The 13,274-nt window shown below is 42.8% G+C and overlaps 1 protein-coding gene across 1 annotated transcript; it reads left to right on the forward strand.

Moving 5' to 3' along the window:
• The first annotated feature begins 5,933 nt into the window (after positions 1–5,933).
• Positions 5,934–9,742, forward strand: LOC135643264 (protein indeterminate-domain 5, chloroplastic-like). Its single transcript, XM_065160013.1, has 3 exons — positions 5,934–6,499; positions 6,753–7,149; positions 8,202–9,742. Exons 1-3 carry the CDS (start codon positions 6,364–6,366, stop codon positions 9,340–9,342), a joined length of 1,674 nt encoding a protein of 557 aa, XP_065016085.1. The 5' UTR covers positions 5,934–6,363; the 3' UTR covers positions 9,343–9,742.
• Positions 9,743–13,274: the final 3,532 nt, after the last annotated feature.

Consider the following 13,274-nt stretch of genomic DNA (forward strand, 5'->3'; position numbering starts at 1 on the left):
TCTCTTTGAAGCAAAAAGGCTTTCCTACACCATCTAAAGCGAGAGTTCTGATCCGAGATATGCCAAAGTTCAAGAATAAACCTTTATAGAAATTCTTGATAGCAATGACTGGATGTACGCTATTTTATTTCTGCATCAGTTTTTATTATGTTTCTATTATAATAATTTAGAAACACAAGTTGACTTCATTGATTTCTTACGGTATACCCTTCTGCCGTGCTAACGCTCGAGAGTTCACCGGATGAAACGTACAACACGTTTCTTCCGCGGATGTCATCGGGATCATTCATCCAATGGCCGTCACGGACGTGGGTATGAGTTGCATGTGCAAGCTCTACTTGGTGAAGAAGCAATCGCAGACAGGTAATGCAGAGATGTGCATGCGTGCGTACCGATGAGAGTTACTGGTCATGATTCCGAGGAATCATTGTGGGGGGAGCGACAGTGCTCCCGGTAGAGTTGGATGAGTGAATTTAATCCACGGGGTGCACTAATTGGGCATGCAGTAGCAGTTGCACCTACGTGGGAGCTGAATCTATCCGGATTAATTCATCAGCACAGTTGTGTGTGTATGAGAGAGAGAGAGAGAGAGAGAGAGAGAGAGTGAGTGGTTTTCTTCTTGCGCCAATCGTCTTCCCCACCATGTACTAGTTTTCCTCTTAGGAGAGAGAGAGAGAGAGAGAGAGGCTTTAATGTAGGTTGACTAGATGGTTCTTATTGTGGGAGGAAACATTTCCATACTAAAAAGAAGTTCAGATCAACTGCAGCCTCCATGCATGGAAGACAATCACACACAAACCTACACTAGAGGACCATGCAATAGGCGTATTCACAGACCTCTCTCCTAAGAGAGTCACAAGAACAACAAAAAGAACGCTACATGTTGACTATAGTTCATTTCTGTACATCTTTTCACCGTAATTTGATTCTGGCGGTGATTTGCACATCTGCATGTATACAAGCAAACACCTGTGAGAGACATCGTAGAGCTCAAGCTTGATTTGGTCCGAAAGATTCGTAGAGCCCAATAAAGACCCAACCTGTACTGGTCGTCCTCCTCCTCGAGCAATATATCTTAGGGTTTCCACGATCCAGACCGGGCCTGCCTGCGCTGAACCTCTTCAAGTGCACTGCAGCTAGGGAGAGTGACGACGACGACGACTCGTCTGGTTCCTTGCGCTGAGCCGGACCCACGCGGTTGCCTTCAAGAGGCGGAGACTCCCTCCGTGGCCATGGGACCCAGACATGCATGCCTCCCACCACATCAAGACAATCCATGTCTTCCCATCTCGTGTCACCTTCCTCTCTCCCCTTCCCTTGCTTTTGTTCTCCGTGTGTGGATTAGGATAGGGTGACAGCTGTCACTGTGGACCTTCCTGTATGCAGACAGCTTGCAGGAGTTTGAATAACAATTATTAGATCATAAAGCTTGGCTTGATATTTCAATGAAACTTGGTTCGGTTGACTCCATTCCTGGACTTCTGCAACAACCGAGGACATTCCTCTATAGAGTCATCTTCCTATCTCTACATCCATTTAACATGAGGTCCTACTCCATCATCAGATGATCACAGGATCTGGTGGCCCTTGAATTGGTGCAAAAGCAATGTTGCAATCCTCTCTCTCTCTCTCTCTCTCTCTCTCTCTCTCTCTCTCTCTCTCTATATATATATATATATATATATATATATATATATATACATCAAAGAACGCAGCTTGATTTAGACATGCATATGACAAGATGTGGGATGCTTTCGCACACCGCGTGAAGGAAAAAAAGAAAAAGAAGGCTCTGTAAGAGAATCTTAGCGTTTGTTCCATATGCACTTCACATAATAATGTGTGGTTTTTACAAGCTAATAGTGCCAAGAAAAGCGAATGATGTGTCTGTATCTCCAATGGCATCTCTTAGCCCACGTCGAGACCCCATGACAATAATGTGCCCCACCCTATGGAGCTCTCGTCTCCAGGAATCAAGAGCTCCTCACTAAATGTTGGCAAGGTGATGTCGATGATCATCTTTGGGAAGCTTGATCAGCTCCTTCGCATGGATGACGATCCTATGAAGCTGGTCGATCTTGAGTCGCCTTTCCTTGCTAGAAGATCTACATCGGGATAAGATCCCTCTGATTCCAAAATGAGTCTCCTTGAAGTGAATTAAAGGTAGAGGGTGAGGAGTGACCAACCTCGAATACTTCTATAGTTAGAGTTCTCCTAATTGTATATCGTTAGGCCAATAATCTCCGAAACTAAAAATGTTCAGAGAATTTTTTCCATTTTGATCGCCGTCGATGTGGCAGATTGGTTCGAGTGGGCTTTTCTCGTTTTCGTTGATGTGGTTGTCAAGCCATGAACCGCAGCGAATGCTAATATTCTTCGTATCCTGTGAGATCATATAATATATATTGTAAATTAATAGATCAATTTTCGATTTATTAGGTATGAAATATTTTAATAAGACAAGAGATCTCATTGCATCTCTTTCCGTTTACCTTTCGAACCATTCTTGCCTTTCCTCTTCAAGTACCGTTTGAGCTCACTGATGCTTTTCCCATCTCTAAGATCCATCCTATCAAGAATATAACTCAATAGATGGAATCGTATGCATAGTATATGTTGGTGCCAAGAATGTGAAGTTAATTTTTGTGGCAGCCCTATCTTCTCGAAGATTTCTCTAACGCTTAAAGTCAACAAAAAGATCAAGAATGAAACTCATTAGAGGAGTCCAAAGGTGAGTACATGCCCGGAGAGACCCTCCGCTTCGAGCTAGTGTATCAACAAAGCATAAATTTTTCTTAGATGTTTTATTGATCTATTACACCTAGATAGCATCATGTCATCATAGATAGCCTCATAATCGATTAGATGACATACGATGAACTTTGATTGATTGTATATAGTTTGATTGACATTATACGTCTCGTTTTGATTGATTGTCACATATCAATCTTCTTAAAATTTTCAATTAATCATACTAATTAATAATTTAATAATAAATCTTCTTATAAAAATAAATGTTTCCTGATATAAATTTTAAATAATTAATGATGATTTTTTTAAAAAAACTCATAAGTTTAAAAAAAAATTAAAGTTCTTAGATGACATCTTTTTTTAAAAAAAAATGATCATTTTATCCCCGTCGACCATCGCCCGTCGATTGCCCTTCTCTAATTGCTTGTACCTTCGTATAAATGCTGACCTCTCTAATCATCCCTATCCTTTCCTAGTTGTCTATACTTTTACACTTTAGTTAGCATTGTCGGTTGCTCCCCCCCTCTCCCTTGGCCTCCTTGCACTTCTATGCATGGCTTGGCCCCATTAGTTACCTACCTCTATATACGTGATGTCTTCGGAGTCTAACGATGACGAAAGTGATGCATGGAGAAGAAGACAATGGTGGTTCCGATGAAGTTAGAGATAAATTGATAATTTCACGTGATCAGGTCTATTTTCTAAGAATTTTTAAAAATTAAAACATTCTATAACAAAATTTTGAATTTAGATTATGTTTTCAAGAATGTGCTTGATAATTAATATATTATAATTTATTATTATCATCACATGTCGAGGTTTATCGAATAAAGTTGAACCCACGAGAAATAGAAGTCGACGACCACCGCCACCCAACTCCTTGATGATTGATACGAATGTGATGAGAACATCATATTCTTCTAATCATTTGGGTCATTGGTGTGTTTTAGACTACAATGAACGACGAGTAAAGGTCCAAATGCAGAAGCTATAGGAACCCAGAAGGAGGTTAACGAGCTAGAAAAAGGGAGAAATCCAAAAGTTACTTTGCATGGAGTCTCAAAGCTATGTGGTCACTTTCCCCTTGCCATCTTCAATCTTCGATGTTATTATTATAGTGTTAGTACATCGGACTAACTCAAATACATCGCTAGTTAGATACGAGTACTCAATAAATATATAAATTAAATCAAAAAAATTTTGACGCTCTTTCTATCATTCATATAGGTCATCGTATTCAGATCGTCCTACGATCTAAGTCAAATACATACTCAATAAAAATATATATATCAATTCACGCATGTAGGTCTTCATATTTCGATCCTTTTATAATCTAAGTCAAATACATTATTTGCTTTGTATGAGTACTCAATAAATACATTTTTACTTGCTAGTAAAAAATTCTCAAATTTTGACTCAGAAAATTCTCGATCCTCTTTCTATGATCCATATAGGTCTGTCTTATTCCGGTTGCCCTCTTGATGGCATGCATGACACACAAAAGACAACTCATGTCGACTCTTATGTTCCGGCACGAACGCATCGATTTCTTCAAGTGTTGAAGGCATTAAAAATATTTTTCTTTTCTTTTTTTCTTTTACTGGGACAAAGTTTGGTACTAGTCGCTGCCTAGTGAGTTATCATGAGATGTGCTTCCAACTCCCAAGAAAAGGGGTTGCACCCCTGTGGGAATGTGCTTACTCCATGCTATTGTGTGTTTGCATGGGTTGGTGGCACTCCTCCATCAAAGAATATTTAGATGTTGGGACCAGAAACACTTGCTTCCAACTTGTCTCATCTTTTCAAATGCCTGCCTAATATTCTGTGTCAGTAGAAAAAACATATATTCGGTACTCGTGCACAGTAGAACCAACTGAAGCTCTTGGATTCCATTTTATACCTCTTGGAAAAAAAATTTATTGTTTCTTCAATTTATATCCTTTTTTTTTTTACAATTAGCCCTACAATTACTCCACAGTAGAAATTTTTTTATATATAATTTATATACTTAAAAGGTCGGCATCTATTTGGCTGATTAGATGAATGATCAACCATGTCAAGCTTCTATCGCTTTTTAATTTCTATGTTTTTTATTGTCTTTATCCTAATTATTCAGCATCCCCCACTTTTTTTTTTCTTTTTTTGTTGTCAATTGCTTGAAGGTTCAATTGTGGCCAGAATATCTCATGGAGAGATAGATAAAAAAAAAGAAGAAAGAATTGGTTGATCTTTCTCTAACCAGTAATTATAAGTTTTGTGAACAGCATTCATGATAATACCCATATGCAAGGGAGACATGTCATTACAATAAATAATTAGGTCAAGTCACAACCATAAAAAATGACATGGTTACTCCTGTTTGGGTCTGACCAATCAAAACAGTTCGGTAAGTAATAGCACAACAGACATGATATCCATATCCATACACTTCCATTTTCTTCGTTCTCGGGCATGACTAATGAATGGCATGAGAAGTGTGCCTTATCACCCCTATTCTTGAGAGGAAAGGCCCCTCCCTATGTCAATCAATCTACCTACATCTATTACATTGCATCTAATATTCCACGGCATGTGGTGTCGTTCTTACTTACTACCCAAAGCATATTGCATTAAGATCAACCTCGTTTTTACTCGCAGGAAGCAAGTAATTTTGTGTGGTCTCTTCTTCTTCGTGTACAAGTGAACGTTGGTTGAGTGCTCTACTCATCACCATCACCACCATTGAGGTAAAAGAGGGGTGAGCGGTTGGGCTTTGTCTGCATGCGCCGAGAGGAAGAAACCAAGCGGAGAGCGCGAGGGCTACGGGTCTCTGGGCCCCAATCCTTGCCACATAGCGACACACTCGCCTGCGCGAGACACCATCGACAGCACCACCCTCCTTTTCCTAGTATTTATGTGAGCCTTTGTCTCTTGAATTCTTATTTGTGGTGTACAGAGGGAGGGAGAAAAGTGGAAGAGGAAACAAGAGAATCATCATCCACAGGGAAGCTCGAGAGAAGGAGAAGTGTGACAAGCAACTCGCAGACATCACACAGCCAGCGACAGGAGGAGGAAGAGTTCTTGGGTTGGCTGTGCTTCTCTTTCCCTTCTCCCATTTGTTTTCTTGTAGTTTCCTACCCTATGCACTCACCCGGAACGAAGAGAAGAAAGATCTCTGCTCTCTCTCTCTCTCTCTCTCCTTCCTCCTTTTTGCTTTCTCCACCATCCTCTCTCAGAGACTGTCTCTTTATACTTGTTTCTGAGACAACTGCTTGTTTGGTATGCCAGCTTTGTTTGTTCTTTAGTAGAGGTGGGAAGAGTAGCCGAGAGAGAAGGTTTGGAGGTTCTCGGTGAGGGTTATCTGGTGGGAGCGTAGATCCAGTCTTCATGCTGTACCAGTGTTTGGGTCTATCTAGCTCTCATGCATCTCCCCTTTCTTTGGTTGTTTCCCCGTCTTCTTTAGATCTAGAGGAGGCCGGAAGTTTGAGGAGAGTCCGGCCTCATGGTTTCATGTTGGGTAGCGAGTGTTTCTTCTGTGCATAGCACTGATTTGGACTAGTAGCAAACAAAGAACAGTGATCGGAGAAGAGGTCAAGAGAAAGAACAGGAACACCATCTGATCTGGTTTAGAAGATGAAAGCGGCTTCGTCGTCGGCGCATCTGCTTGGAGCACTCTGCGAGGATGATCAGTACAGCCACCAGCAAACGCCAGGCTCGTCCGCAGCTGCTGCTCCTCCCAAGAAGAAGAGGAACCTCCCTGGAAACCCAAGCAAGTCTCTAACCATCATCACATATGCTCGTTCGCTCATCTTTTTCCTTTGCCACCTCTTCCATGCACCCCTCCCATTCTAGTTCTCGGCTCAATTCGGTAACCGAGATCCAGGGACAGCTCTCCCTCTTCCATTATTGACGTCACCAAGCCAACCTGTAGTGGAAAGCAAAGCATACGTGCTGGTGCATGAAATATCTGAGTTCCATTTCTTTAAGCTTCGCCCTTTATGTTCATGCTGTCATCATTACAGATCCGGACGCGGAGGTGATCGCCTTGTCGCCCAAGACGCTGCTGGCGACGAACCGCTTCGTCTGCGAGGTCTGCAACAAGGGGTTCCAGCGGGAGCAGAACCTGCAGCTGCACCGGCGCGGCCACAACCTGCCCTGGAAGCTGAAGCAGAAGAACCCCAACGAGGTCCGCCGCCGCGTGTACCTCTGCCCGGAACTGACGTGCGTCCACCACGACCCCTCCCGGGCCCTCGGCGACCTCACCGGCATCAAGAAGCACTACTGCCGCAAGCACGGGGAGAAGAAGTGGAAGTGCGAAAGGTGCTCCAAGCGTTACGCCGTGCAGTCCGACTGGAAGGCCCATTCCAAGATCTGCGGCACTCGCGAGTACCGCTGCGACTGTGGCACCCTCTTCTCCAGGTACTACTACTGCATGCATCCTAACATCCACCAGCCAATCCATAAATGATTGGAATACCATCACTCATGTTGATATTGTTCGTTGGCTCACATTGCACTGGTGGGTAAGATGACCAACACGAATTGATACCGTCACTTGGGTTCGGTGATGGTGATTAGCGCTTCTGGAGTTAGGGTTAGGGTTGGATTCCTTGGCCACAGGAACGGGAGTGAGCAAAGATATGTGAGCATAGTGACCAACTGCTCCCACGTGAATCATGGCTAAGAACAAACAACAACAAAGGTCCTTGAGATCTCAAAGAAAGAAGCTCACCATTCATCTAAATGTCTCATAGAAACCAACGCCTCTCTCTCTCTCTCTCTCTCTCTCTCTCTCTCTCTCTCTCTCTCATTCCCCATTGTGTTCACGTGTTGAGTTGGAGGTAAAGCTTAGCAGGCTTAATTTGTTGCCATGCGATTTGGAGATATGCGGGCAACTGGGCATGGTTTTGGCACTGCAGGTCCACACCAGTTTATCTCAAGGGTGGCCTCTGGGTTTTTTTGGCGACGATCATTCCTGGATCAGGTGCCACACACTCACGGGATGTGAAGCTTTCTACTCGTAACCTGTGTTAGAATGAGCTTTCATTGATCCGGCAACATTCTTGCCTTGCCTTGGGCGCCCATGAGGAGCGGATGGTGTAATCGGAATCGGTTCATGGGGTTGGCATTAATGTAAGAAGAGAAGGCCATTTATGGATGCCATTGTTGGTATTCATATTTCCGCCATTGCATTGATGAGCGGGTCAGTCCCAAAAATGGGACTTTGATCTGGCCGTGGACTGTCCTTTTCCTGCTTCAAGCAGCGTTCATTCTTTGGTCCTCCATTGAATGCCGCTCAGGAAAATGGACTCATTTAGCGCTCTCTTCCTTCGAAGTCTGTACCTTCATCGGGCCTGGTGAAGAAGCTGAGAATAAATGATCTTAAATTTCTGATTCCTTCTTTCTCAGTGAACTTACAATCTTAGTCTTTTAGTGGCATCATAAGTTGACTTTGACTAGAATCTTCGCAGGCGAGACAGCTTCATCACCCACAGAGCCTTCTGTGATGCATTAGCACAGGAAGGCGCAAGAATTCCGGCCGGCATGAACACCATCGGCGGCCATGTGTACGCAAACAGGGGCACAAACTTGGACCTTCCACAACTGAGCTCGCAACTCTCCTCCTTGCAAGACCAAGCTCACCACCCTTCCACCGACCTCCTCCGCTTGAGGGGGAGTAGCGGGAGCGCAAAATTCGAGCAGCTCAACGCCACCACGTCCCCGTTCTACTTGGGGGCCGCATCCAACCAAGGCTTCGATGAAAACCCGGAGTTGCTTCCGAGCAAACCCTTCCATGCCATGATGCAGCTCCAAGACCTTCAGACAAACAACAGTGCTTCATCCTCTGCTGCTGCCGCCGCGAATCTTTTCAATCTTGGCTTCTTCTCTAGCAGCGGCAGCACGAGTACCATCAACCATGGCAGCAGTTCTGGCAACCAGAGCGGCCTTCTTCTGGGCCCTAATCAATTTAGCAATGCAGGTGGAGGTACTGAGCCAATGTCGCTGTTCACTGGAGAGCTCATGAGCGATCATACTGACACCAACATGCCTTCTCTGTATACCCCCTCTCTGCACACTGAGCCGGTAGTACCGCAGATGTCAGCGACCGCACTGCTTCAGAAGGCTGCCCAAATGGGAGCGACACCCATTGGTGCCAGCGGAAGCTCATTGCTTGGAGAATTCAGTGGCTCCTACCCCGGCGGTGCAAGGCATGTCGGCTTTCGACGCAATCCAAAGGAGGGCGGCGGAGAGAGCTCCAGAACTCATGTGGACGACGAGAACCATTTCCAATACATCATGAACTCCCTTGCTAACGGGAACAGTGGTGTGTTCAGTGGGATGGATGAGCAGGTGAGTGGGTTCAGTGGCTTCAACCCGGGTTTCGGCGCCATGGACGAGGACAAGTTGCACCGCAACCTTTCGACCGGAGGCTTTGGAGGCTCCGGCATACTGACAAGAGACTTTCTCGGGGTTGGCAACATGATGAGAAGCATGGGAGGAGGAATTCCCCCGAGGGAACAGCAACTGGGCATTGACATGGACTCTCTGGATCACTCGGAGATGAAGCCGGGATCCTCCACCAGATCTTTTGGTGGTGGGAGGCTGCAGTAAGAGCCAAAAGTGTCCCAAGAGAGAGAGAGACAGAGAGAGAAGAACTGCAACAAGAGTCGAAGAATAACTCAAAAGAAGTGCAAGGACTGGAACTGAAGCAGATGTTAGTAGAGGTATGTATCGAATCAAGCTTGGCTAAAAGTTGGTGTTGTTGTTAGGTGTCAAAGCTCGATTGATATATATATATATATATATATATATATATATATATATATATATATATATATATATGGATCTCGATCACTTGCTTCATCACATAGATCCCATCTTTTTTGTTCAGAACGTTAAGATGGTCATATCCTTTTCCTCTCTCTTTCTTTCTGTTCACTGCTGTTTCTTGTACTTTATTTCTCCTCCTTGAGAATTTGCTGTTCTAATAATAAAACTGCTCTTTTCTAAAGCTGTTCTATCTGCATGAAACAGAAACATCCCGACACCAAACCCTGCTTTTGTCCTCTTCCAATATTTTACTTTGAGAAATGAGAGAGAGAATTGACGTAGCCAGGTAAACTCATGCATGGAACACTATGTCTGCATGAGAGAGAGAAGAGGAGGGCTTCCAGTAAACCTAAACTTGAAAGTGAAGAATGTCTCTTGCACCTTGAGCATATCAAAAGGATTCATGAGTGCATGGCTGTGTCATTCGAACGTACCCATGGATGATATATGCATACATTTATATCATTCATTAGCTTAGGGAAAATGCATTTGGAAACATGCACACTTTGGCCCCACACTTGTCGCGTACTCGGACCAAGTTCTTGCAAACCTGCACAGTTCACATGCTTTGTGCACCAAACTCTCTGGTGTATTTTGCACACTGTGACCTTAACGATTTTGGTATAATGCGAGTAATGGGAATATAAACATCATTCATTCGTTGTGTCGTCAAGTATGTATATATACTTTTATCAAAAACACAAGTACTTGATTATGTTTATCCTTTAATCTTAAGTGATTCATCATTAACTTCCAAGATATGTACGTGCACCTCTCGATCTACCATACTTGATGTTAAATTCTTGGCGTTGACAAGGTGAAATATATTATAACCCTGAACGAGTGAGTATTTTAACCAAAATCATGTTTAAAACATGATTAATTTGATGACTGTATAGAAATTGTTGGGGGATTAGCAAAAATACATTCCGAAAGGTATATATATATATATATATATATATATATATATATATATATATATATATATATATATATATATATATATATATATATATAGAGGGAGAGGGAGAGAGAGAGAGAGAGAGAGCCCCTAAACATAGGAGGACAAGCATACAACAGAATAGCATTGATCTTTCAAAAAGCTTCTTTATTTAATATTTGTGAAAGATTTTTACTGCTCGTTGAAAAGTACATTTAACACAATGAAGCAGCCATGTTTACATTCCATTGACTTAAGAATGTGAGTATATTCACGTAGGTAAGAAGAATTCGGAGCACGTTCCTTTGGGACTCCGAATCCATTCCTCAATATACAAATATTAATTCATTTTGTATATTTAAAGTAGGTTTTGCTTCTCTCATGGCACAACCCTATTTCATATTTAAACGAAAAAAAGGAATTTATCAAACCGGGATCACTAACTAATATAATATAATATAATATATAATTAAAAAAATTATCTTTTCTGTATGCTTTCTCCGGTTCTATTGCTACAGGGAGCCTTACGCGATGCTTTCTCCGGTTCTATTGCTATAGGAAGCCTTACGCAATCAATCGAATTGCAAAAGGATCTTTGTAATTGTGTAGGGATAATGAACATGGCTCCCTGCCGTTGAAACGCTGAGGGTAGGTTCCATGCTTCAGAAAAATCTTTTTTTTTAAATTTGACCTGTCTAGTATATCCTTCAAAGGTAGGCTTCTGGATGGTTGACTCTATGTTAATGACGGGGGGGGTAGTTTGCTGGCCCCATAGTAGAGTCTGTAGGTGGTCTGTAGTTTGATACGACAGAGGAGGAATATACTTGTTGGGAGAGTTTTGCTAATTGTGGAGGTGGTCTGTAGTTTGATACCCCTGATACTTCGTACGCAAAGGAGGAATATACTTGTTGGGAGGTGGTCTGTAGTTTGATACCCCTGATACTTCGTACGCAAAGGGAACATTCGGGGTAGTTTGATACCCACCATTCCTCTGGTGACAAGCAAATTAGCTTCACCATTTCGCCATGTGTCATATCCTCTGGTGAGGATTGATAGTTGAATATTGCGGTAAAAGTCTCCTATTGTCATCATGATGTCGGGGATTACGTAGACCAGCTGACTCCCTCGAGTCAAGTCTACTTCCATGGTGGCAATGATGGCTCTAGGAAGATAATTTGCTTGTCTAAGTATCCCCATATAAGATAATTTGCTGTAATACTTAGACATAATATTTTGCTGTATTGTTCCTGTTACTTAGACATAAGGCAAGCCCCACTCAAAGACCTCCAAATAATCTTTGTCCTGCACGTCTTGTCGCCTGGCGAGCGTTAAAGATCCTACGTTGATTTCTTCTGTAATCTCGGATTTGATCTTCGATCAAGGGGGCAGATGTGGAGACTTCCTGAGTTCTGGTCGTCATCTCTGGACTTGTTTCAGGATTTGTATAGGATCTTTGAACACCAAAATTTTTCCTTTTGCCTCTTTAGGTCTTTCTGAGGGACCTAGGCTTAAGTTGGAAAGCTTTGCTATCAAATCTTCTGGGATGCTCTAGGGTGGTTCTGTCTTAGCTTGCTGAAGCTTCCTTATAGCTTGTAATTCTGTTCGTATCCCCTTTATATCCTCAGCGATCTGTGTGAGGAGTTGGATTTGTGTGTTGTGCTGTTTAATCACAGCTGCTTGGTGGCTAAGGGTTCCCGGGTAGTCGTTTGTTTTGAGAAATCCTAAGGATGGGGGATCAATAGGTTCTATGGCCTTGAGGGCTTCTTCGTAGGATTCGGTGTTTTTGGAGAACAGATAGTTCATCCAAAAATTTGTTTTTCTATCCTTGATAGAAGTTGTTCAACCCTCTGCAGCTTTTGATTTAGGCTTTGAGTTAGTCTGAGAGCCTCTTCCTCCATAAGTTTTGGTTGCCTGGAAATTTCTGCAACTAAATTACGCACTTCTTGTTTCGTAAGGGGTCTATTTTCAGAGTGTAAGGCAGTGAGAGTTTTTATGGAGTGCTTGAGTCCTTTGATTTCCCTTTCCAGATTCTGATTTTTCTCAATAATGATCTTGAAGTTTTTTAAATTGACTTTACTAGATAGACAGGTTCTATCGTAAATAATCGCAAGATTATGGGCTAGCTCTTTCCTGGTGGGGCTATGGGTTTCAGCGAGGTCAAGGTAGTCAAGCTTTGAAGTGTGAGAACTAGTGTACCATTGCTGTATGGCTTCTTCCCATTTTTCAGACATGTGCTTTTAGACTTTCATAACCTGGTTTTCTTTATCCTTTCTAGATTTTAGTCGTCTCACCTTATCGGTATTCCTTCGGGTCTCCCTGCCCTTTTGAAACCTTACGTCTTTTGATCGACTTACTTCTAGATCGGATACTTCATTCAAGGTTATTTAAGACTTCAAGTCCAGTGGACTTATTAGGTCTAGCCTCTGTATTCTAACTCTGATACCATTAACAGGGTATACGTTCACAGATCTGAAGAAGCCATGCTGGTTACAAATAACCAGGAGGATAGACCCTTCATCATAGAGGAAAGTTACGAAAGGCTTCAGAGGAGTGGAATGCAATATATCCACCTGGGAATACTCCAAGTACGGCTACAAATCCTACATCGATAGGAAGAAGGGACACTAGCACTACTAGTGTTCAGGGATAACAGATGGATGGATGATCGGTCCATCATTGCCACCATGGAAGTAGACTTGACTCGAGGGAGTCAGCTGGTCTACGTAACAAGCCGCATTCAAAAGGGCGCTCAAAGACCTGTCATTCTGTAGTG

Source organism: Musa acuminata, chromosome BXJ3-7 (assembly GCF_036884655.1).
Source record: "Musa acuminata AAA Group cultivar baxijiao chromosome BXJ3-7, Cavendish_Baxijiao_AAA, whole genome shotgun sequence".
Classification (NCBI taxonomy): domain Eukaryota; kingdom Viridiplantae; phylum Streptophyta; class Magnoliopsida; order Zingiberales; family Musaceae; genus Musa; species Musa acuminata.